At 35.6% G+C, this 27,210-nt stretch overlaps 1 protein-coding gene across 8 annotated transcripts in view; it reads left to right on the top strand.

Moving 5' to 3' along the window:
• The window catches only part of PCDH15 (protocadherin related 15), a 1,788,406-nt gene that overhangs the window by 1,574,052 nt on the left and 187,144 nt on the right, over nucleotides 1-27,210 (top strand). For all 8 annotated transcript variants that reach the window (XR_012417282.1, XM_065521086.2, XM_065521087.1 and 5 more), the window contains 2 exons: nucleotides 5,013-5,318; nucleotides 7,844-8,068. Coding sequence is in view for 7 of the 8 variants with exons in the window: in XM_065521086.2 (XP_065377158.1) it covers nucleotides 5,013-5,318; nucleotides 7,844-8,068 (531 nt within the window). In the remaining variant the exon portion in view is untranslated. The remainder of the gene's footprint in view (nucleotides 1-5,012; nucleotides 5,319-7,843; nucleotides 8,069-27,210) is intronic.

Here is a 27,210-nt window from a genome sequence, read left to right on the forward strand (position 1 = left end):
CTTGAGAGTTTCTTGGTAGCTGATTGACACCGTAAGTATATTCCTTTGACTAAAACATAGAGTTTGTGTCAGGGAGTTAGTTGAGGGACATAAGTGCATAAAGATAGGTTAGAACAAGACCAGGTAGAGCCTTGAATGTAGGATAAAATGTAGCTTATCGTGTATCTTGGAGTAATAGTTGATCCCTTGAAAAATTATTTGTGTTAATTGTGTGTTTTCTAGATTTCTAGGGACTAGTATTTGAAAGTTACAATATTTAATGGAAAGCTATTCATTCTGGTTATTTTTTAGTGATTTTAACTCAAGTTATGCAAGTTACCTTCTAGTCAGTAGGTCTACTTGCCATTGTTCAATAATGATTATGAGGCATTTGTGTGCAGAGTGAAAAAATTTACCTGTATTTTGAGTCTTTCAATTGCTTGTCTCCTTTATACTAATAATCACAGCCCTTGAAATAACTCAGCTTCTTAAAAGAAAAAAAGACAACTATCGTATATCTTTTTGAAGTTAATCGATAATGATTTTAAAAATGTATTTTCACTAGTAATGTCATGAAGGATGCACTGCCCAACCTCCCTGATCAACAGCTTTGAGGGTTCCCACTTCAAAGTGAGAAAGATGTACATGACCTCTTAAATTACTGTAAAGGACAAACAAAAGGTAGAGCAAAGCACTCTCTCAGCTTCACACGGGGCCAATTAGGTGCTACACGGTAGTTTACACCTTTATAATAGCTATAACATTTTGGTTTTCTCCTCAAGTTATTTTGTTGGGGCTGATTTTTGTCATATAATTTTCTATCTAAATAATTAATCTAAATGGATATTTGACATATTTTAAATGGAAATGAGTCATTGTAAATTACACAAGTAATCTACCCAGGGACTTCTCAATGGAAGGAGTGCAATCATCAACCTCTACTTTGAGGTTTTATCTCAATATATTCCACCCATACAGGCATGCTTTTAGGTCTTCTCTACAGTACTGGTAACCCCAGGGTAGCAATCCCAGTAATGAACTTCCACTTTTATAGATGGAAAGAATTGTGTAACAGACCATTCTAAAAAGATAATGAGAAAAAAAGGGGTGGGGAATGAATTTAGTGTTTAAGAAATATATTTCCCGGCTCCCTTTTCAAGTGGAATGGTATAAAATTGGTTCTCAAAAATTATACAAAAAATCTTTGTTCAATAAATTCCCTTGAACATTGTCTGACTTTTTTTCTTAAGTAATTGTGTGGTTTTCTTTCATATACTCTAACTTTGGTGTTAATCAATAAGGTTCGTGAGTGGTGTTTCTGGAAATTATTCAAAGTTCTGTCCAGTGAGGTCTTTATTTGACTACAGGCTATCAGCCAATTTACCAGCAATATGCATTCACAAGTTAGTAGCCACAAATCAGGCCCCATAGTAACGTGTATATTACAAAAATGTGTTAACCATGGACAGATGATTATAAAGTTGCAGCTATTACTGTTTATTGCTTTGATGTAGTACAAGGGGAAAAGAGATGTGTTATTTTTCTTATTAACAAATTTAATTAACTTTTAATTGATTTCTAGGAAGATATATGTTTTCATTATAGCATCATACACTGAACTGCTTGACTAGATATTAAACATCAATGCAAAGTTCTTGACAGTACTGCTGATAATGAGGGGTTCTATGTTTGGTTATCTTGTTTAACAGCTACATGTTCATCTAGAATAGTAAATAAGTAAAACTGCCTTGCTCAGCCAGCTCATGTTGCTTAACTTACATTCCCTTATTTATGCTCCTTGATTTAATGGGGACATAGGAATAGATAAGGAAATAGCTCTGCATTTTATATTCTATTCCCTTTGTTTCCATTAGACGTGTGTCTCAGTCACCTTACAATTTTTAGAGTAGTTTTCTGGGGGATATTATAGTATTTTATTCCATAAGCAAATATACTTCTTGTCATGGTAGCTATGACTTCAGTGAATTAAGTGGTTATAGATTCAGTCCAAGTGTGTGTGTACTTGACATATCACAATTTATACCAATTTAAACTGATTATTTAAAATTATGAAACTCTATTGATGAGGATGCCCCATTTAGCATTTACTGTCAGTCTGCTTAATGAATATCTGCTTGGATATTTTCTCTAAAAACCCCTCTCAGGCTGGGTGAGATGGCTCACACCTGTAATCCCAGCACTTTGGGAAGCCAAAGTGGGAGGATAGCTTGAGCCCAGAAGTTCAAGACTGACCTGGGCAACAAGGGGAAACCCCGTCTCTAATAAAAATTAAAAAATTAACCAGGCATGTGGGCATGTGCTTGTAGTGCCAGCTACTCAGGAGGCTGAGGTGGGAGGATCACTTGAGCCTGGGAGGTAAAGGTTGCAGTGAGCCTAGATCACACCACTGCACCCCAGCATGGGTGACAGAGCAAGACCTGTTTCAAAAAAAAAGAAATCCCATCATAAAATCATCATAAAATATAGATTGCTATATATTTATATATGGCAGTATACACACACTTGCACATGTGTGCACACACATATATCAAGGTTAAAGATGCTGTGATGGGGATTCTTTCCTGGATTGTCCAAGGGAGCGTAATGTAATCTTACATGCCCTTAAAAGTGGAGGAGGATACCTGAAGAGTAGGTCAGAAAGATAAAATGGAAAAAGATGGAGAGAGGGATTCAAAGAATGTGAGAGGGGCTTGACCACCATTCCTGGCTTTAAAAATGGAGGAAATGTGTCATGAGCCAAGGAATATGGGGACCTCTAGAAACCGGGATTGGTCGTCACATGACAACCATCAAGGAAATGGGGATCCCAGTTCTACAAACTCTAGCAACTGAATTCTGTCAACAACCTGAATGAGCAAGGACGTTGTTTCTCCTTAGAGTCTCCAGAAAGAAACATAGCCCTGGTGAGACCATCTTGAATTTCTGACCCATAGAGCTTTAAAATAATGAACTTGTTTTGTGTCAGCTGCTCAATTTGTGATAATTTGCTATGGGAGCAAAAGCAAAACTAATTTAGATATGTTTCCTAGTGGATATATAAACAGCTGGACATGTATAAAACACACAGACACACATACAGCCACATCAGTCAAATTGAGTCATTCTACCATAATAAATATTCAATCATATGAGTCAGTCAAAACAACTTGAACAAGAGTCATTTAAATTTCCAATTGCATAAATGATTAATGTTTTCGATCTTAAGATATTCCATAGACAGAAAAAGTGACTGAGATTTTAAGGGTATTATTGTTATGAAACAAGACTTATTTATATTTTGTTATTGGCCGACAATTTTTTCTATTTACTTGATGAGTAATTTCAAGTAAATAGAAAAAAGAGTTCACCCTCTTTTTTTGGTGAAAATGGGAGAAGACAGTGTTTGTTGTTTTCACTAAAATGATCAGCTTGACTGATTTGTCAATAATTCATAAGACAAATTCTAGGCAAAGTATAAAAGTAAAAGAAACTATATCGACAGAAACTATTCAACTCTGTCACAGTATTTTTTCTCTTCAGGTATTTCTGCAATTCTTCTATCTTTTCTCAGAACTAAACCTCAGAAATATTAAACTCCCAGGGGCAGTTGTGTTTTCATGAGTCAAAGAGACAAATCCTGCTGAAATGCTTGGCATTATGACATACAGGAGCACCACTGTAAACATGATTTTCACATCTTAGACATTCTTGTTTCAAAGAAGGCACAAACATTCAGCATCCCCATTCTGCATGCTTTACCAGTGCCTGTAAAACTGAATATACAACCGCATATGTGCTCTTAAAACACATCGTATTGCATTCCACGCTTTGTGGACCTGGAGCGATTTTTGTGTCCCTGGCTCATAAGGCAGCCAAGTGTTTTGTTTTGCTTCCTTTCCTGTTGACAGTTTGGGGCATAATTATGTAACATTTTACAGTTTCTAAGATTTATTTCAGTTTCTTTTACATGGAACTTTTCAAAGCAAAATATACAGTAGCTGATAGCGAGATTCATAATTAGTATCACAATTGAGTTTCAGCTAAGATTCCTTCTAATTACATTTCATTAGATGAATATTTACTCAATGTTTTCTCATTGTATTTGATGCAAAGTGATTTTACATGACTTCAAATTTTCAGTAAATATGGGTATATTATGGTATCAAACATTCTCACTTATGCAGAGATGTGTTTTCTAATGTTGAAGAAGAGTCCCTTGCAGGTACATTACAGTTACTGTAGTTTTACTCCCATTTGGCTTTTGGAACAGATTTAGTTTCAAATCTGTTTCATTTCATCTAACATTCATTAATTCAACAAGCATTTGTTAAGTACTTTTATATATGAAGTATTGTGTTAAGAAGTGGGACACTGAGATATTTGTTTCTTGTGTAACCTTCCATAAGTCACAGTGTTCTCATTCGTAAAATGAGATTAATGATATTTACTCATAACAACATCATGAGGATTAAGTCAGGTTATACTTATAAATATTATTTATGATAAATATGATTAATGTTTATTATAATAACAATTATTACATAAATAATAATGGCATAACATAATAAAATGTTATCTATTATAACCAAACAATGCATAACAATATTATTACTAAACATATATAAACATAAAATGAATATGTAAAGTGAGCAAAAACCTATGTAATCTTAAATTGTCACTCAGTAGATTATGTTAAATGAATTAAGAACAAAATTTTTTCTCACTTTAGAATTCAAAACCTATTAAAATCATAAGACATAAAGATTCAGTACTTTTATAATATGAGTTTTCTGTCATAATATAGTATTGTTATTGCTAATGACATTATAAGTTTTTGTTTTGTTAATTTTAAATTAAGAATATTAAATATATTTTTCATGTTTTATATTTTGCATTGTATAGTCATTGTCATTTCCTCCTTAACCAAATAATATTTGGTCAGAAAAATGCCATAATTTGTTAAGTATTACCTTCATTTACAGTAGCCCATCAAAACTTATGTGAATTTTCTTGCTTTTCATATTATTTAATAGGCAACAGACCCCGATGCTGGAATAAATGGTCAAGTGCACTACAGTTTGGGTAACTTTAATAATCTTTTTCGTATCACATCCAATGGGAGCATTTACACAGCAGTGAAGCTTAACAGAGAAGTCAGGGACTACTATGAACTTGTTGTTGTGGCAACAGATGGAGCAGTACACCCTCGTCATTCAACTGTAACCCTGGCCATCAAGGTTTTGGACATTGATGATAATAGTCCTGTGTTCACCAATTCAACGTACACTGTCCTTGTTGAGGAGAATCTGCCAGCTGGGACCACCATCCTTCAAATAGAGGTGTGTGGAAAAAGTATTTATTACATTAATTCTACATTAGGAGGTTTGCTATTAGGGTTTGTTTGCCAAAATTAGCAAGTAAAAATACAACACACCAAGCTGGATTTTAATTTCAGATAAACAATGAATAATTTTTTATTATTTCTCCAATATTGCATATTGTATTTAGTGTGGCAACCCTACTTTAAAGATATCCCAAAAATTAAAGACGGAAAGGTCTCTTTGTAAGAAATTTTAAAAATACTTTTTAATAGATTTTTTAATTTACAAAAGTAATATTCTGTTTATCCCAACAGTTGACAATACAATAGTTTATGAAACAAAAGTTAATAATCTCCCACATTGTGCCTCCAGAATACTTAGCATTAAATTTATTTCACATTTGTCTTTGTGTTCACACAAATGTCAAAAAAAAAATGTGTGTGTGTGTGTATGTGTGTGTGTGTGTATATATATATACACACATTTGTGTGGGTTGTACATATATAACATAAATGTGTATACACAGGAAAAACACAGAGTTACATATTGGTTCCCCCTCTATTTTACAGATATCATTTATACCCATTATTCTGTATTTTTTTCACATTCAATACACAAAAGGCATCTTCTAGTAATCTAACTCTCCTTTTTAATGACATCTCTGTATCAAGCCTCTTTTTTAAGTTTTCAATTATAAATTACAAAAAGTCCTGAACATTTTGATTCAGTAGGTTAGGCTGATCCATAAATCTGCATTTTTAAGCAGCCACCTCATTTAATACTGACTCAGTTGGTCTATGAGGTATGTTTTGGGGGGGAAAAAAAAAAGGTAGCCAATTTTCCACCTGTAGTCCACAACTTGAATGTTCTTAGCACAGTTTTCCAGACTCTGTATCCCTTCCATAATTGAACTCAGCAATAAACATTAACAAGTCTAAATAAGGCAAATACTGACCAGGGAGAGAACCATCATTCCTTCATCTATTCCACCATTCATCTATCAAATAATTAATTAGTTAATATATTTATTTAACAAACATGTCTTCAGTATGTACAGTATGCAAAGTCTCCTGCCAGTGTCATTAAATTCATGCTGTCCTAGGGGATACACAGACTTTGGGGATACAATGGTGAACAAAACAAATCTGCTGCTTTCTTGGAGTTTTCAGGCTAGTTTAGCAATCAGTCAAGAAAATTAGTAGTTAAAACGTAGGTCCTCAGTACAAAGGGCCTAGGTAATAGAGGTGGAGCTCCTAACCTAATCTTAAGACAAAGAGAAACTTATTTCTAAATGGTGAACTGAGGGACAAGTAAGAGCTATTCAAGAGGAAATGGAAGAAAGATTGTTTAAAGTAGTGGAGGAAAAAAAGTCTGGTCAAAATCATGGAAGACGGGAAAGTGTGAGGGGTGAGGGGCTAAAAGTCTAGAAAATGTAGTGACTCTTACCATGTTAAGGATAATGGCGTTGATTGAAAATTGAATTAAAAACCAGAGGATTTTAAGCAGGAAAAATCACATAATAAAATGTATGCTTTAATAGCATCTTTCTGATTGTTAAGTCAATAATTGATTGGAGGAGACTAAGGCTGAGGTTCACATAGGATATTTTGCATTAAAGTATGCACATTAAAACATACTCTGAATCTTCCCCATTTTCATTCTTGCTCCATTTGGTTTTCTGTACCTGAGGTGCATTTGCTAGTCTGTACTGAGTGAAATAGCCATTCTACAAGACTCCCATGAAAACCCATCCTTTCAGCTAAAGGACATCGTTCCCAATTTAGAACATCTTTTAGATTTCATGTCACATTTTTTCCTTCCTATTTTAGTATTTGTGTCTCACTTCCTATTTTAGTATTTGTGTCTCATTTCTTCTCTGAGACCATAACCTGTAGGGAAATAATTGTGTCTTGATTCATTTTGGTGCTCTCTACAGCACCTGTGTGTAACTACTACTGAAATGCTAGTTAAATGAAGGGAAGTATAGTAGAGTGATCTCTAGAAATGTATTATAAGATCACTGTGAAAAAGAATTACTACTTACATTTTCTTAGTTTTCTTATAGTACTTTAGCCATCCATTATATTTATGGAAATCACTCAGTGTTTATTTTTATTTAATATATTTGTTCATGATTATTAAATCAGCAGAAAATAAGAAGTAATCATTTAAGACTATTTTTTTTTTTTTACTGTGATATAATTCATTTAGTGATTTTTCAAGTTAAATAGATAAAGTAACAACATCGACAATGACAAAATCTTATGGGAGTATTTCTCTCTCTCTGTCTCTCTCTCTCTCTCTTTCTCTGATTCTCCCTCTCACCGCCTCCCTCTTTTCCTCCCTCCCTCCGTCTTTCTCTCCTCCATCCCTCCTTCCCTCTCTCTGGTAAATTATTAAATAATGTATTTCTCTTTTAAAACGTGTCTTTTTGTCCTCATTCAATTCATGCTGTCCTAGGCACTGACACATGACTTCCATCCTTCCTGCATTTCTTTATTTTGGTAACATCACTAATAAAACCATTCTTTTGCTTATTACAGGCCAAAGATGTCGACCTTGGAGCAAATGTGTCTTACCGGATAAGAAGCCCAGAAGTGAAGCATTTTTTTGCACTACATCCATTTACAGGAGAACTATCCCTTTTAAGGAGTTTAGATTATGAGGCATTTCCAGACCAAGAAGCAAGTATCACTTTTCTGGTAGAGGCCTTTGATATTTATGGGACAATGCCTCCTGGTATTGCTACTGTCACAGTGATTGTAAAGGTAAGGACGAAAGATGACTTCTGGTTGCCTGCTTTTCTCTCTATACATGTAGGTTTTGTTTCTTCTATTATACCTATAAATATATTTTGATAATAATTCCTAATGACACAGTGGTACCAGACCCAGAACATGGATTTTTCCAACGGAAAATAGTTATGAATACATAAGAAATAACTATATTTTTGACTATAAAAGATCAGTTTTAAAGAGGCACTAAATATGAGTACAAGGACCATGGAAATTTGAGTCTGCATCAGCTCTCCATCAAGTCATAACCTCTCTAGACTAGATTTTAGTTCAAATTCCACAGCATCAGGCATAATTATTTGGTACAAATCCAACTAAAAAAATTTTGTAAATGACTCTGAAGGGCCAAGAGTTCTTAGGCCCTAAAATTAATTTATGGCCCAAACCTCTGGGATGAAATACGCTTCCAAGTTAGATGGAATTGGGGCTAAATTCCGGCTCAACCCTTTTTAAGCTCTATGATCTTGGGGACTTTGTAAACCACTCTGGATTTGTTATCTCATTTATTATAATACCCTGTGCCAGATGATTGCCTGAAAGAGCATGGCATTTTTAACCTTTTGAATTTCTAGTCATTTTTAAGAAACAACTTGAAAGTAGATATGAGAAGAAGTACTATAAGTTGATCAGTCCTCAAATAGTAGTACATACAATGATCATCTGAGCGTCATCTTAAACTTCCAGATTTCTCTACTCCTTCCCCAAAGAAGGACCTATCCCGATCATAAACATCAGCATTTGAGAAAAGTACACAGATGATTCTTATACAAGACATCTGAATCCCATATTGAGAAATTTACTTCAAATACAAAGATACACGTACAAAAATCCTCAAGTTACTTTACTAAATGAGTATATTACTAAAAAAAATGACTTTACATGGCAGTAATTTCTTAGGCAATATAAAGTAAAAGTTCATTCACAATCATGGTACGTTGTAAAAATTTTTGTTTTGGTAAGGGAAAAAAATAGAAACTTGAAAGAGTCCTATTTAAAGTGGTTTTTTCCTGCTTCCAGAATAGATTTTGAATGATGAAAAAGGGCTGGTCAGAAAGAAATAGAGATACCCGCCCAGAGCAAGGGCAGTGGAGGGAGGAAAAAGACAGAAGATCTATAAGATAAATGAGGCACTTGCAAAGAAGCTTATAGAGTATTTCAATGGCCATGCATAAAATAGATGAATATGAGTAATTAATTGAATAAACAATTTAACTTTACTATAGATATTTTGGTTTATATTTTATTCACAGTTGTATCTATGTTCTACCCCCAAAAATATTATTGATAATTATGGCTCAGATTTTACCAGTTGACTATAGATATCAAGTTTCTATGTTAAAAAAAAAAAAGAAATATATGGGCTTAGATAGAAAAATGTGGAAAGATGTGGACATTTTTAATGAATGTTTAGTTGCAGGATCATACCATAGGATTGGAATGAAATATTGGCAACTACATATTGTCTACTACATGTTGGTACTATTTATGATTCATATAATCACTAAAAATGTGTAATAGCTGAGTGGAATCAAAGTTACATGACTTGCCAGCTTTGTTAGGTTATCTAATCCTGGAGATCATGCAGATACCTCTAGGCATCTGTGTTTACTTAAACTTTGTCAGTATTACATTTTCAGGTTGTATTTTGTTTCAGTCAATGCTTTTTCATTTGTTCTTTTGAAGTGGTTAGAGTTACAGTCCATTATGTGTTTAAGGTGAATTGTTTAGCAGAATTTACATATGATAATTTACTAACAATTCCATATCATTTGGATTTTGTTGGCTACCTGAAGACGGTGGGACGGTGCAGATACATTTCTGCCTAAAATAAGACAACGTTCCTGAAGATTACTCTCTTTTTCTTTATTTTTTTAATTTTTTTTTAATTTTAGTGTCCAGTACATTTATGTGAGATCATTCAGATTATGCATGTGCAACACAAATGTCTCTGAGGGACCTTAGTAGAAGACTATATGCATCCTGGGTCATAAGGCAAACAAGGTCATAGGCAACTTTTCTGCAATTCTCATATTATAGGGACTACAAATAAGATTTTATTTTATTTGAAATGATGGAAGAAGAATTCTCTTTTTTAGGTCATTGTTTGGTTGTTGTGCTGCTAAATAGCTAGATATATGCTATTAGTTTTCTTAGACAACAAAGTAATGATGTGAAAAAATATTTTACCAATACATAATTAATATAACTATATTTTTCCAGTAGGTTAATGTTCTTGACCCTAAAATTTTGGGGTTTGGATTTTATTTTTTTAAGATAATTCTGCAATCACAGTTAAACACAGGAAGTATTCCACGACCTTTTCTTTTTTTAGTGTCTTATTTTACATTTTCATCTTTTATTTAGATTCAGGCGTTACATGTTCACATTTGTTACATAAGTATATTGCATGATGCTGAGTTTTGGGATATGAATGACCTTGTCAACCAGATAGTGAATATAGTACCCAATAATTAGGTTCTCAACTCCTGCTTCTTCACTTCCTACCCCACCCAATTTCTGTCTATTAATCTTCAGTGTCTATTTTTATGTCCATGAGCACCCAATATTTAGTTACCATTTAGAAGTGAGAACATTCAGTGTTTGGTTTTATGTTCCTGAATTTGTTTAGAATAATGGCTTCCAGCTGTATCTATGTTACTGCAAAGGACATGATTTTATTCTTTTTTAGGGCTTCATAGTATTCTATGGTGTATATGTACCCTTTTAGACTTATCTAATTCACCATTGGTGAGTATTTAGGTTGATTCCATGTCTTTGCTATTGTAACTCATAAAACTTTGGTAAATAAATGTTATATCTTGGCTGGGCATGGTGGCTCACACCTGTAATCCCTACACTTTGGGAGGTCGAGGTGGGTGGATCACCTGAGGTTGTGAGTTTGAGATCAGCCTGACCAACATGATGAAACCCCATCTCTATTAAAAATACAAAAAATTAACTGGGCATGGTGGCGCACACCTCTAATCCCAGCTACTCAGGAGGCTGAGGCAGGAAAATCACTTAAACCTGGGAGATGGATGTTGCAGTGATTTGAGATCATGGCACTGCACTCCAGCCTGGGCAACAAGAGCAAAACTCCATCTCAAAAAATAAAATAAATTAAATGTTATATCTTAACATATGTTGTGTCTTGTAACTGAAGACATACTATTATTTTAATTCAAAAGGTTTGTGGCATGCTCGGGTGAGTAATTCAAATGATTCTAAGTAATTTCCAACATGTTTCTTTCTTTAAAGTTTTTAATTTAGGCTCATGAATACATGTGCAGTTTTTCATACAGGTAAATTGTGTGTCACAGGATTTGATTGTACAGATTGTTTTGCCACTCAGGTAATAAACACAGTACCTTATAGGTAGTTTTTTTTTTATCCTCACTCTCCTCCATCTGTCCACCCTCAAGCAGCCCCCAATGTATGTTGTTCCCATCTTTGTGTCCCTATGTACTCAACATTTACCTTCAGCTTCTAAGTGAGAACATGCAGTATTTGGTTTTCTGTTCCTATGTTAGTTCACTTAGGATAATGGCTTCTAGTTGCATCCATGTTGCTGCAGAGGATATGATCTCATTCTTTTTTATGGCTGCATAGTTATTCCATGGCATATATGTGCCACATTTTCTTTATTTAGTTGACCATTGTTGGGCATTTAGGTTGATTGATTTCATGTCTTTACTACTGTGAATAGCATGATACTAATGATACATGTGCATGTGTCTTTATGGTACAACAATTTATTTATCTTTGAATATATACCTAAAAAATGGGATTGCTGGGTCAAATGGTCATTTTGCTTTGAGTTCCTTGAGAAATCGCCAAACTGCTTTGTTCTGTTTTCTCCTCAACCTCGCCAGCATGCTTTTTGTTTTTTATTTTGTTTTGTTTTGTTTTTACTTTTAATAGCAATTCTGATTGGTGTGAGATGGTGTCTCATCATGGTTTCGATTTGCATTGCTCTCATGATTAGTGATGATGAGCATTTTTTCATACGCTTGTTCACCATATGTATGTCTTCTTCTGAAAAGTGTGTGTTCATATCTTTTGCCCACTTTTTAATGGGGTGGTTTGCTTTTTGCTTGTTGATTTGTAAATTCCTTATAGATTCTGGATATTAGACCTTTGTCAGATGCATAGTTTGTAAGCATTTTCTCCCATTCTGTAGGTGGCCTGTTTACTCTGTTTATATGGTTTTTTTGCTATGCAGAAGCTCTTTTAGTTTAATTAAGTCACACTTGTCAATTTTTGCTATTGGTAAAATTGTTTTTGGCATCTTTGTTACGAAATTTTTGCCAGGACTTATGTCCAGAATGATATTTCCTAGGTTATCTTCCAGTGTTTTTATAGTTTTAAGTTTGACATTAAAGTCTTCAATCCATCTTGAGTTCATTTTTGTACATGGTGTAAGGAAGGGGTCCAGTTTCATTTTTCTACATATGTATAGCTGGTTATCCCAGCATCATTTGCTGAATAGGGAGTCCATTCTCCATTGTTTGTTTTTATTTACTTTGTTGTATATCAGATGGGTATAAGTATGCGGCATTATTTCTGGGATCTCTATTATGTCCATTGGTCTATGTGTCTGTTGTTGTACCAGGACAATGCGATTTTGGTTACTGTAGCATTATAGTATAGTTTGAAGTCAAGAAATGTGATATCTTCAGCTTTTTTCTTTTTACTTTGGATTGTCTTAACTATTCAAGCTCATTTTTGGTTTGATATGAATTTTAGAATACATTTTTCTGGTTTTGTGAATAATATCTTTAGTAGTTTAATAAGAATAGCATTGAATCTGTACTTTGCTTTGGGCAGTACGGCCATTTTAATGATATTGATTCCTTCTATCTACAAGAATGGAAAGTTTTTCAATTTGTTTCTGTCGTCTTTGATTTCATTGAGCAATATTTTAAGTTCTCATTGTAGAGATTTTTCACCACCCTGGTCAGTTGTATTCCAAAGTACTTTTTTGTGTAACTATTGTAAATGGGATTACATTCTTAATTTGGCCCTCAGCATGGATGTTGTTGGTACATAGGAATGCTATCATTGATTTTTGTACATTGATTTGGTGTCCTGAAACTTTGCTGAAGTTGTTTATTAGATCAAGGAGCTTTGGACAGAGACTATGGGGTTTTCTAGGTGTAGAATCATATCATCTGCAAACAAGGGTAGTTTTACATCCTCTCTTCCTAATTGGATGGATTTTATTTCTTTCTATTGCTTTATTGCTCTGGCCAGGACTTCCATTACTATGATGAGTGGGAATGATAAGAGAGGACATCCTTATCTTGTTTCCCTTTTCAAGGGGAATGCCTCCAGCTTTTGCCCATTCAGTATGATGTTGGCTGTGCATTTGTCATAGATGGCTTTTATTATTTTAAAGTATGTTCCTTCAGTGCTTAGTTTGTTAAGGGTTTTTAACATGAAAGTATGTGGAATTTTATTGAAATCCTTTTCTGCATCTATTGAGATGATCATGTAGTTTTTGTTTTTAGTTCTGTTTCTGTGGTGAATCACTTCTGTTGATTTGTCTATATTGAACCAACCTTGCATCCCAGGCATAAAGCCTACTTGATTGTGGTGGATTAGCTTTTTGATGTGCTGCTGGTTTGCCAGTATTTTGTTGAAAATTTTTGCATCTGTGTTCATCAAAGATATTGGCCTGAAGTTTTCTTTTTTGTTGTTGTGACTCTGCCAGGTTTTGGTATCAGGATGATTTTGGTCTCATAGAGTGAGTTAGGGAGGAATGCCTCCTTCTCAATTTTTTGGAATATTTTCAGTAGGGTTGGTACTAGTTCTTCTTTATACATCTGGTAGAATTTGACTGTGAATCCATCTGGTCCTGGGCTTTTCCTGGTTGGTAGGCTCTTTTTTTACTGATTCAATTTCAGAATTCATTATTTGTCTGTTTAGGGATTCAATTTCTTCTTAACGCAAACTTGGGAGGTTGAATGGTTCCAGGAATTTATCCATTTCCTCTTGGGTTTCTAGGTCGTGTACACAGAGGTGTTCATAGTCTCTGAGGGTTCTTTTGTATTTCTGTGGGGTCAGTGGTAATGTCCTTCTTAATTCAGTCAGTCATTTCTGATTGTGTTTAGTTGGATCTTCTCTTTTTTTCTTATTTGTCTAGCTCTTCATCCATCTATCTAATTAAGTCTTTCAAATAACTAAAATAACTAATTCCTAAATTCATTTATCTTTTATATGATCTTTTGCGTCTCAATGTCCTTCAGTTCGGCTCTGATTTTGGATATTTCTTGTCTTCTGCTGGCTTTGAATTTGGTTTGCTCTTGTTTCTCCAGTTCCTGTAGACATGATGCTAGATTGTTCATTTGATATATTTCTGACTTTTTTAATGTGGGCATTTAGCTCTATAAACTTATTTCTTAACACTGCTTTAGTTATGTACCAGAGATTGTGGTATGTTGTATCTTTGTTTTCATTAGTTTGAAATATTTTATTTCTATCTTCATTTTATTATTTACCCAGAGATCATTCAGGAACAAGTTGTTTAATTTTCATGTAATTATATGGTTTTGAATGTTTTTCTTAGTATTGATTTCTGTTTTTATTGCACTATGTTCAGAGAGTGTGGTTGGTATGATTTTAGTTTTCTTTGATTTCTTACAGATTGTTTTTATGTCCAATTGTGTGGTCAATTTTAGAGTTTGTGCCATGTGGTGATGAGAAGCATGTATATTCTGTTTTTTGGGGGGTAGAGAGTTCTATAGATGTCTATTATGTCCATTTGTTCAAGTGTTGAATTCAGGTCCTAAATATCTTTTTTACTTTGTCACCTTGATCATCTGTCTATTACTGTCCATGGAGTATTGAAATTTCCCACTATTGTATGGAAATCAAAGTCTCTTTGTAGGTCTGTAAGAACTTGCTTTATGAATCTGCGTGCTCCTGTGTTGGATGAATATATATTTAGGATATTTAGATCTTCTTGTTGAATTGTACCCTTTACCATTATATAAAGTTTATCTTTGTCTTTTGTGATGTTTGTTGATTTAAAGTCTCTTTTGTCTGAAATTTGGATAACAACTTCAGTTTTTTTCTGTTTTCTTGGTAGACTTTTCTTCAACCCTTTACTTTGGGCCTGTGGATGTCACTGCATGTGAGATGGGCCTTGCATAACCTTGGTTCTTGCTTCTTTATGCAGCTTGTCACTCTGTGCCTTTAAATTGTGGCATTTAGCCCATTTATATCCAATGTTAATATTGATATGTACAAATTTGATCCTGTCATCATATTGTTAGCTGGTTATTATGTAGACTTTTTTATGTCATTGCTTTATACTGTGAGAGATCTGTGTATTTAAGTGTGTTTTTGTAGTGTTCACATTTAGCAATCCTTTCAGGAGCTCTTATAAGGCAGGCCTGGTTGTAATAAATTCCCTTAGAATTTGCTTGTCTGAAAAGGATTTTATTTCTTTTTTACTTATGAAGCTTAGTTTCATTGGATATGACATTCTTGGATTGAAATTCTTTTCTTTAAGAATGCTGAGTATAGGCCCCCAAACTCTTCTGGCTTATAGGGTTTCTGCTGAAAGGTACACTGTTAGCCTGATGGGTTCTCTTTGTAGATTTCCTGCTCTTTCTTTCTATCTGCCTTTAGAATTTTTTTCTTTCATTTTGAAGAGAATGAAAGAGAATCTGATGATTATGTGTCTTGTGGATGGTCTTCTTGTATAGTATCTTGCAGTTCTCTGCAGTTTTTAAATATTAATGTTGGCCTCTCTAGTGAGGTTGGGACGTTTTCATGGACAATATCCTGAAATATGTTTTTCAAGTTGCCTACCTTTCCCCCATTTCCCTCAGTGACGCCAGTGAGGGGTAGATCTAGTCTCTTCACATAATCCCGTGTTTTTCAAGGGTTTTATCCATTCTTTTTTATTATTATTATTTTTGTCCATCTTAGTTAGTTCAGAGAGCCAGTCTTCACACTCTGTGATTCTTTCCTCAGCTTGGTCTATTCTGCTGTTAATGCAATTACAATATGAACTTCTTGTAGTGTGCTTTTCAGCTCTGTTAGATCATTTTGGTTCTTTCTTATAATGGCCATTTCATCTACCAGCTCCTGTATTGTTTTATTGTAATCTTTAGTTTCTTTGGTTTGCATTTTGACTTCTTCCCTGATTCTCAATGATTTTCATTCCTACCCATATTCTGAATTCTATTTCTTTCATTTCAACCATTTCAGCTGAGTTAAGAATCCTTGGTGGGGAACTAGTGCGGTTGTTTGGAGGAAAAAAGACACTTGTTTTTTGAATTGCCAGAGTTCTTGCACTGGTTCTTTCTCATCTGTGTTTTCTGATATTCTTTCAACTATCTAATTTGAGTACAGTTAGTTGGCTTATTTGGATGTTTTCAGAGGAGTGAGTTTTTGTGCATGACCTTTATTTGTAATTGAGCTCTTGTCCTTGGTTTCACAGATGAATATATTAGCAAAGTATTTTTAATATTAAAGTTTGGACTGTGGTCCAGTGGATGGCACTTAACTGGAATGGCCAGTAGGTAGGCTATTAATCAGTCTCCTCTATTTCCTAAGGATTGTTGTGGCCCTTCTCAGTGCTCTGAAAGTGTGGACTCCTTTTGCACTTGACTCCTAGCTGTATATCTCAGTTTGGCACTCCCAGGCTACACACTGTAGCTCCAGAGCAAGCTCAGGCTTTATGTTCTTTCCCCAGTTACACACAGCAAGGGAAGGGACCTTGGCTGTGGCTGTGGCAGATGGCCTTTCACTTTTCTCTTGGTGCTCCACCCCAGAAAAATACAGAGCCACTACTAATCGGTACAATCAGCCTGCCGTGTGGTGGCTGCATTGTAGGCCCAAGCTTGTGGGTGATATGGCCGACTGGAGGTGTGGCTAAAGCACTCAGGGTCTTTGCTCCCACCACAGTCTGAGGGCAGCAAGGGCAATACCACTGCAGCAGCAGTGGCAGAGGGGCTTTTGGTTGTCCCTGGGTGCTCCACCTCAGGGAAACTCAAAACTGCTGCTACTGGGAATGTCCAGACAGGGAGTGGGGTGGCTGCACTGCTGGCCTGAGCTGGGTATAGAGGAGGAGGGTAAGGATTTACAGGTAGGAGAGTCTGAGCTTCTCTCTATATGATGACCATGTCCTCCTGGAAGAGTGAGTAAAACCTTTGGGCTCTTTCTTTCTTCTCCAGTCCAAAGGCAGGAGGGGCAGAACTACTGCCATGGCAGTGGCAGAGTGGCTCTTAGTTGACTGTTGGAGCACCTCCTTAAGGAAACACAAAGCCACTAGCAGTGGGAATGCTCAGCTGGAGATGGGGTGGCTGTTCCGTGGTCCTGAGCATGGACCCTGCCTGGTAAAGAGTGAGAGGTGGGGGGCTCATGGGGAACAGAGACTGGGCTTCTGTCCATATGGCAGCTGTGGTGTCCTGGAGTTCCTGCATAGTGACCAGGCCCTTTGTTCCTCCCCAGTCCAAGGGCAGCTGCAGTCACAGAGAGGTTGCGAACTGTCTCTAGGGTTTTCTCACCACTGACTGAAGTATTAGGCATTGACAGGGTGGTTGTGCTAGGGGCCCAAATCCAGAGACACTGGGCAGTAAAGACTAGCAGAGGTGGAGACCTGCCTAGAAAGCAGTCTAACTGTTTTTCTGTAATGCTGCTGTGCTGTGCTGGGGGTTTGCATCAGTCTCCAACCACTACATTCCCTCCTGAGCCTGAGGGCAACAGGAGTGAGGACTGTGGAGCAGCGAAAAATGGTGACCTGCCTTGCCCTCTGGGATCTCTGTCCCAGGGAAGTACAGAGCTGCTACTGGCCCAGGAATCCAGGTGGGGGGTGGTTACCGAGGTCCTAGGATGGGAAGCCCTGCCCAGTGAGGAGTAGCAAGAGTGTGGACCCACATGGAAAACAGCCTACCCACTTCTCTGTAAGGAAATTATACTGTGTTGGGGGTCTGCATTAGTCCCTAATCCCTGCCCTTCCCAAGCCTAAGAGCAAAATGAGGGAGGGTTGCAGAGCAGCAAAAATGGCAGCCGGCCTCTTCCACCGGGAGCTCCATCCCAGAGAAGTACAGAGCTGTTCCGGACCCAGGAACTCAGGTGGGGCTGTAATGGACAGCAGGCCTTATCCTGCAAGGTGCAGCTGAGATGAGGCCTGCAATGTTTCACTGCTCAGCCTCGTAGATTTGGCCCCTTTACTGGGGGCATGCAAGTCTGGCCTCTGCTGCTACAGGAGCTACAGGCACTGGTGCCAGAGTGTCTGGGGATGCAAGTCTCCTGGGACTCCATGTGTGCCTGAGTATGGCTCTGCCAAGACTCCACATGGTTCTCCATGTCAGCCTAGAGACACTGGTGGGGAGCTCACAGGGGAGATCTCCTGAGCCCAGGGATACAAAAGTTCATGGCAGAAGTGTGGGTCCCCAGGGACTCACTTACTCACAGTTTCCCCACAGTGGGAGGACTCCCCTGGCTCTGTGCCACCCCTAGGGTGGGCAGTTATCCAGTCTTACTCTCCTCTGTTCTCTATGTGTTATACTCTTTCCCTGATGAATTCCAGTGTGTCTCCATCTGGATTTTTCAGATGAGCTAGTGTCCACTCGCCAGCCTTTCTTTTCTCCATGAGATTGACACACACCAGCTGCTTCTAGTTAGTTCTCTTGGTCTCCACCGCTTTCACTGTCTCTTTTTTTTTTTTTTTTTTTTTACACTTGACTTAAGATCATCTGCTAGCACACAAATTGATGCCATTTCTTCTGTGGATACTGCCGCCACCTCTAAAGTACCTTGGAATGGAGATCATAAGCTCCTTCCATCCTCGGATGCCCTAAACCTGTTAGGAGAGTTTTATCAGGATCTGGGTTCTTTATTTCTCAGGGTTCCACATGTCTATATACTTAATTCTTCCATTCTTGTGTCTCTCTGTCCTCAGATACTTATTTCAGGAGGTAGGAAATGTGTCTATTTCAAGGAATTAAAACTTTAGTCAACAGTAAATTTCCTTTGGAAATAGGAACCCAAACTGTCAAAATCTTTTCTTGGGTAACCTTATTTTTATTTTCGTACCTCTCTTTCCTGAGACAATGATTGTCAGTGCTCTAGTGGTCTGGAAAAAGGATCAAGCAACAAGAAAAAATTATAGAGAGCCTGAAGGGAGGGCTTTGATTTTACTGTATTTTGAAATGTGATTTTGTCACACTATTGTGTTACAACATTTAGAAATCTGTTACAAAAATTTTTAGGGAATGTAATATTGGTGGTTATGAAGATTCCATAATATGTATGCAGATGGAAAAGACTAAGGTGAGAGTGATCTAAATAGACTAATTATAGCAAAATATCTTCTGGACAGGTGAAAAATTTACCTTGGTATACTCTTGTCTACTCATATGACTTGGTGGAATTGATCAGTTAAAACATTAAAAAGAGAAAAATAATTCATTTATTGATGATTTTGGACAAAGAAGAGAAAAAAAAAAAGACTTGCTATTAATGACATTCCCCCTATTCTTCCCAGATTGAAAAATAGATCATCAAATGGTATGGCCTTTTCTCCGATGAAGGTGTGGTTGATGATAGACAGTTATAATAAATACTCATACAGTCTGACTTGGCAGCTCTGGATTCAATTTCAAATTATGTCCAAAATTATCACCCCAAAAAGCAAGTTATGCCCTAAATAACCCTCATTCTGTATCTGGGACTTATCCCTCTTAAAAAGTTCTTCATGCTGCCTCACCACCCCTTTATTTCAATATAGAGATATTACTTAAGGCTTCTACATCAGCAGCTGGAAGATAATTTATTCCTCAGATAGAGAAGAGTGTTGGTCTAATTCATGTTGTCACAATTGCTTTATCTTATTTAGAGAAGTAACACCATTCCTTTGGTCAAGGTGTCCTGACTCATGCAGTCATTGCCTGTTTATTATACATTTAAAGCAAAACTTAATGTTTAACTCTAGACATATGTGATACCACTTTTTATTTTTTCCAAGTTCATCTAAGCATAATAAAATTGGTAGGAAATTCTCCCAAATGTAGACTGACACTTGCTTTCCTCTTTTCTGATAACTCAGGGTGGTGATTATCACAAATAGAACTTTAAAATTCTAGTATATACTGCCAAGGACCATAAAAATATTTTTATCTTTTTTTTTTTTTAAAGAGAAGAATGGAGTACAATTCTCATTTTTCTACAAATATACTCTCTACCAGCTTTGCAAATTGTCTCTATTTGATCTGATTACTTGCAATACTGAAAAGCTGTTTTGTTAATAACATAAGTGTATGGTATTTGCTAGGAGATACTTGGACCCAAAAAGTCACCACAGGAAAGCATCTTGAAGTTCTTTCTTTCAAAATGAGCAGAAACATAATTTCTTTTGTAAACAAGAGGAAAAAATAAAAAATGAAGTGTTCAATGTCTAGTCCATCAAACCTGTTTAAAATTGGAGCAAGAATGGGAAAATTCAAGTATTATTTGGAAGAACATTATTTCCACACTATAAATAAAATAGTTGAGGTAGGGCGCGGTGGCTCACGCCTGTAATCCCAGCACTTTGGGAGGCTGAGGCGGGCGGATCACGAGGTCAGGAGATCGAGACCATCCTGGCTAACACGGTGAAACCCCGTCTCTACTAAAAATACAAAAAATTAGCCAGATGTGGTGGCAGGAGCCTGTAGTCCCAGCTACTCGGGAGGGTGAGGCAGGAGAATGGCATGAATCCGGGAGGTTGAGCTTGCAGTGAGCCGAGATCGCGCCACTGCACTCCAGCCTGGGCGACAGAGCCAGACTCCGTCTCAAAAAAAAAAAAAAAAAAAAAAAAAAACTGAAAAAAGTTAATCAAGACACCTGCACACAGCTTTCTTAGTGCCAAGTTTTAAGAATCCAAAACAACAAAACCTGTCATGATCATACAATAACATAACTTTTTCTTGAAAAGATTTTATAGAACATCAATGCAATAAGGTTTTTTCCTCATATATTACTAGATATTTAGTTGTGTATTTTACTTGTAGATAATTTTGTTGTATATTTCTAGATACACTAAATATTTAGAAGAACTGAATCTGTGATGATAGTAAATTAGATATATAAGCAAATCTCTGGAAAATGAAAATAAAATTCTAAACAATTTTAAAAGATCCAGAGTGATAACTAGCCTTACAAACTAAGTTATAATAGAAATCTGGTCTTAGAGTCTGTGTTGTAACATAATATAGAAAACACACAGAAAGAAAAGGTCTGTTCTACAGCAAACTGAGAATTGAATATGAATCTGAAAATCTGAATATGCAAATGGATATATGATACTAAGCAGCATTATAAAGAGTATAAAGAACTTGTCCGAGATAAACAGATGACCCAAGTCACTTTGCTCATTATAATTTTGGATGGAATGGCTGTATGGGAGTAGGAGAGAGGAAGACAGGCTTCTATGAAGAAAGGAGACTAGATTCACCCTTGGTTGTGTTTGCCTGTCTTAGCGTGCAGGTGTGGGAGTAGGCAGGGAAGGGTGAAAAGATGATAAATGAAGTATCATCAAGTTCATCTTGTAACAAGGGCTGAGGTTATTGTTAAATACAGTGGGTCTTGGAAAATGAAGCTAAGATTTCCACCTTTCAGAGGAGTTTCCTTCTCCAGAAGGAAATATTCCTACCCCATAGAATAGAAGAAAAAGGACAGCTTTACTAGATGAAAACTCAATGCACAGTACCAAGGCAGCATTTGTGAAACCGTGGACAGCTGAGAGGCAGTTATGTGCTACTGATGCTCCGTCATGACAGTATTGATAGGGTCCTACTTTTGATTTCATCAGAGAAGCTGACGCTTGAGAGACCAGGAGGTTCTCCCAGACTCAAACAAAACAGAAATTCTGGACATTTCATCTACAGCATACTTATTGTACTTCCCTTGTCTGGAGGTAGGAATTTGAATAAATGATAATTTCTGTGACCCAGCTGGTAGGTGTTTGGTCAGATTTAATATTGGTTTTTACAACTTGCTAATTGTTCTCTTGGGATTGTTTTGAAGTATGGCTTTCAAACGTTTCCCTCTATTCTATTCTGCATTTTCAGATTCCTATTGGTGTGCTCTTTATATCATATTTGTCACCAAACTTGGTGAAAGCAGGACAAAATATCTTTAATTCTACTATTCTAGAGTTTTAGGACTAAGATGTAACATATTTCCTATAAAGATGCAAACCAGAGAAAACAAAATGCACATGCCCAGGATTAAAAATAGTATATCTAAGTAGTAAAGAATCTCTCCCATGGCTCCGTAAATATCACCCACTGGTTGCCAGGAGACCCCAGAAAGTGCCTCTCTCATATACTTTTAACCTTCATTGATTATATGGTTGCACATGATAGGATCTCATTCTTCTTTATGGTTAAATAGTACTCCCTTGTGTACCTGTACCACATTTTCTTTATCCATTATTCCGTTGATGGACACTTAGGTTGCTTCCAAATCTTGACTATTGTGAATAGTGCTGCAATAATCATAGGAGTGCAGCTATCTCTTTCATATACTGATTTCCTTTCTTTTGGCCATGTATCTAGTAGTGGGATTTCTGGATCATATGATAGCTCTATTTTTAGTTTTATAGGAACTTCCATACTGTTCTCCATAGTCATTGTACTAATTTGCATTCCCACCAACAGTGTGTGAGGGTTTCTTTTCTCTACATTCTCATTAGCATTTGTTATTGCCTGACTTTTAGATAAAAGCCATTCTAACTGGTGTAAGATGGTGTCTCATCGTAAGTTTGATTTGCATTTCTCTGATAGTGATGTTGAGCACCTTTTACATACTGGTTTATCACTTGTATGTCTTCTTTTGAGAAATTTTTTTTAGAACTTTTGCCCATTTTTAAATCGGATTATTAGATATTTTCCTATAGAGTTGTTTGAATTCCTTATATATTCTGTTTAATTCCTTGTCAGATGGGTAGTTTGCAAATATTTGCTCTCACCCTGTGGGTTGTCTCTTTACTTTGTTGATTCTTTCCTTTGATGTGCAGAAGCTTTTTAAGTTGATGTGATTCCATTTGTTCATTTTTCTTCAGTTATCTGTGCTTGTAGGGTATTACTCAAGAAATCTTAGCCCAGTCCTATCTCCTGGAGACTTTCCCCATGTTTTCTTTCAGTCATTTCATAGTTTGATGTCTTAGATTCATGTCTCTAATCAATTTTGATTTGATTTTTGTATATAGCATGATGGGGTCTCTTTTCTTCTTTTGCATATGAATATCCAGTTTTTCTAGCACCATTTATTGAAGAGACTGTCCTTTCCCTGGTTACATTCCTGGCACTTTTGTCAAAGTTAACGTCACTATAGTTATATAAATTTATTTCTGGGTTCTCAATTCTGTTCCATGGATATAAGTGTATTTTTTTTTAATGCCAGTACCATGTTATTTTGGTTACTATAGCTCTGTAATATTATTTAACGTCAGATAATATGATTCTTCCAGTTTTTTGTTTTTGTTTTTGTTTTTGTTTTCCTTTTGTTTAATATAGTTTTGGCTATCTGGGTCTTTTGTGCTTCCACATACAGTTTAGAATTTTTTTTTTTTTTCTATTTCTTTGAAGAATGTCATTGGTATTTGACAGGGATTGCATGGAATCTGTAGATTGCTTTGAGTAGTATGGACATTTTAACAATATTGATTCTTGCAATCCATGACCATGAGATATCTTTTCATTCTTTTGTGTTCTCTTCATTTTCTCGAATCCATGTTTTATAGTTTCCATTGCAGAGATCTTTCACTTCCTTGGTTAATTCCTAGGTATTTTATTTTAATTGTAGCTATTTTGATTACTTTATTGATTTCTTTTGCAGATTGTTCACTTTTGGCATATAGAAATGCTACTGATTTTTCTATGTTGATTTTGTAACTTGCAACTTTACTGAATTTGTTTATCAGTTCTAATACTTGTGTGTGTGTGTGTGTGTATGTGTGTGTAGTCTTTATGTTTTCCAAGTATTAGATTGTATCGTCTGCAAATAAAGATAGTTTGACTTCTTCCTTTCCAATTTAGATGATCATTATTTTGTTTTCTTTCCTGATTTTTCTTGCTAAGACTTCCAGTACTATATTGAATAACAGTGGTGATAGTGGGCATCCTGGTCGTGTTCCAGATCTTACAGGAAAGGCTTTCAGTTTTTCCTCATTCAGTATGAGAGTAGCTATGGGTTTGTCATATCACGCTTTTATTATGTTCAGGTGTGTTCCATCTATACCCAGTTTTTGAGGGTTTTGATCATGAAAGGGCATTGAATTTTATTAAGTGCTTTTTCAGAATCAATTGAAATGATCATATGGTTTTTCTCTTTCATTCTGTTGATGATATATCACATTGATTGATTTGAATATATTGAACCATCCTAGTATTCCTGCGATAAATCTCATTTGGTCATGATTAATGATCTTTTTAATACAATGTCGAATTTGTTTGTTAGTATTTTGTTGAGGAATTTTGCATCAATATTCACCAAGGAGATTGCTTATAGTTTTCTTTTTTGGATGTCTCTGTCTAGTTTTGGTATCAGAGTATTATTGTCTTTATAGAATGAGTTTGAAAGTACTTCCTCCTCCTATTTTTATTATTATTATTTTTTTTTTGGAATAGTTTGAGTAGGATTGGTATTAGTACTTCTTTAAATATTTGGTAGAATTCAGTAGCAAAACCATTGGGTTCTGGCCTTTCCTTTGCTAGGTGACTTTTTATTATAGCTTGATACTTGTTATTTGCTGTATCTTGTTACTTGATATTAGTTTGTTTGATGTTTTGGATTTCTTCATGGTTCAGTCTTGGTGGGTTGTATGTGTCTAGGAATTTATTTGTTTCTTCTTGCTTTTCCAATTTATTGCCATATGTTTGTTCATAGTGGCCACTAATGATCCTCTGAATCTCTGCAGTATTAGTTGCAATGTTTTCTTTTTCATATCTGATTTTATTTCTTTGGGTCTTCTCTCTTCTTTTTAGTTAGTCTGGCTAAAGGTTTGTCAATTTTATATAACTTTTTAAAAAACAAACCTTTTGTTTCATTGATCTTTTATATTGTTTTCTTCATTTCAAATCCATTTATTTCTGCTCTGATCTTTATTATTTCTTTTCTTCTAATTTTGGCTTCAGTCTGCTCTTTCTTTTCTAGTTTTTAAAGATGCATCATTCGGTTGTTTTGTTTATTTGAAGTTATTCTCCTTTCTTGATGTAGGCACTTATAGCTATAAATTTCCCATTTAGTAAAAATTTCAGTATATCTAATTGAGTCAAGAGTTTTTCCTGCTGATGGGTTCGTGGTCTCACTAACTTTGAAGAATGAAGCTGAGGACCTTCGCAGTTAGTGTTACAGCTCAAAAAGAGTCCACAGACCAGGAGAGTGAACAGCAGCACAGTTTATTGAACAAAGCAAAATGAAACCTTCCACATGGTGGAAGGGGACCTGGAATTGTGGCCGTTGCTGGCTCGGGTGCCTGGGACTTATATCCCTGTGTTACCCCCTCCCTTTCTTTCTTTTTGTCCATTGAGAGTGGTTAATTTTTCAGTCGTCCCTTGGAGTGATTAATTTTGAATCCTTCACTCGATTTGTTAAGAACTCAAAACCTTGAGTCACAGGGGTCTTTTGTGAAAGTCCCCAAACTGGCCCAAGAAGCCTTACCAACTCCACCCCTCACTATTGGTTTTGGTACTTTGTATTTTCATTATCATTTGTTTAAAGAAAGTTTTCGATTTTCTTATCAATTTCCTCATTGACCCCTGGTTATTCGGTAACATACTGTTTAATTTCCATGTGTTAGTGTAATTTCCAAAATTTATCTTGTTACTGATTTTTAGTTTTATTCTGTTGCAGTCAGAGGAGATACTTGATATTATTTCAAATTTTTGAATGTGTTAAGACTTGTTTTGTGACCTAAGGTATGGCCTATATTTGAGAATGATCCATGTGCTGAGGAGAATGTGTATTCTGCAGGTGTTGGATGAAATGTTCTATGAATAACTATTTGATCCATTTGTTCTACAAATTGATCAAATTGTTCTACAAATTGATCTATTTGTTCTACAGTGGACATTAGGTCTGATGTTTCTTTGTTGATTTTTCTTTCTGGAAGATCTGTCCAGTGCTGAAAGTGGAATGTTAAAGTCTCCAGCTATGTTTGTTTGGGGATCTATCTGGCTCTTTAGCTTTAATAATATTTGCTTTATATATATATGGGCACTCCAATGTTGAGTATATATGTATATTTACAATTGTTATATCTTCCTGATAAATTGATATGTTTATCATTATATAGTGACCTTCTTTGTATCTTTGTGTAGTTTTTGTCTTTAAATCTTTTGTTTCATATAATTGCAGCTATTCCTGCAGTTTATTGGTTTCCATTAGCATAGAATATATTTTTCCATGTGTTTATTTTCAATTTATATGTGTCTTTATAGGTGAAGCGTGTTTCTCATAGGCTACAGGTCATTTCATCTTTTTTTTTTTTAATCCATTCATCCACTCTATGTCTTTTGATTAGAGATCTTAATCCTTTTATATTCAATGTTATTGTTTATGACTAAGGACCTATTGCTTCCATTTTGTTATTTGCTTTCTGATTGTCTTATGGTTTGTCTTCCTTCTTTCTTTCTTTCCTGTCTTCCTTTCAGTGAAGGTGATTTACTCTGGTGATATGATTTTCTTGACTTTTTATTTTTTATGTATCTGTTGTACATTTTTTTGGTTTGAGGCTATCATCAAGCTTGCAGATACTATCGTACAACCCTTTATTTTAAGCTGATAACAACACTTGCATAAACCGACAAGAAAAATAACTAGTAAAAACTCTGTACTTCATCCCCCTGCTTTTTAACTTTTTGTTGTTTCTATTTATACCTTATTTTACTGTCTATGTCTTGATAAGTGGTTGTAGTTATTATTTTTGTTTCATAATTTAGTCTTTCTACTTAAGAATATTTTATACACCACAGTTACAGTGTTATAATATTCTGTGCTTCCTGTGAACATACTATTACCATTGAGTTTTGTGTCTTCAGATGATTTCTTATTCCTCATGAACTTTCATTTTTTATTGAATAACTTTCTTTAGCATTTCTTATAGGACAGGTCTG

This window comes from Macaca fascicularis, chromosome 9 (assembly GCF_037993035.2).
Source record: "Macaca fascicularis isolate 582-1 chromosome 9, T2T-MFA8v1.1".
Taxonomy (NCBI): domain Eukaryota; kingdom Metazoa; phylum Chordata; class Mammalia; order Primates; family Cercopithecidae; genus Macaca; species Macaca fascicularis.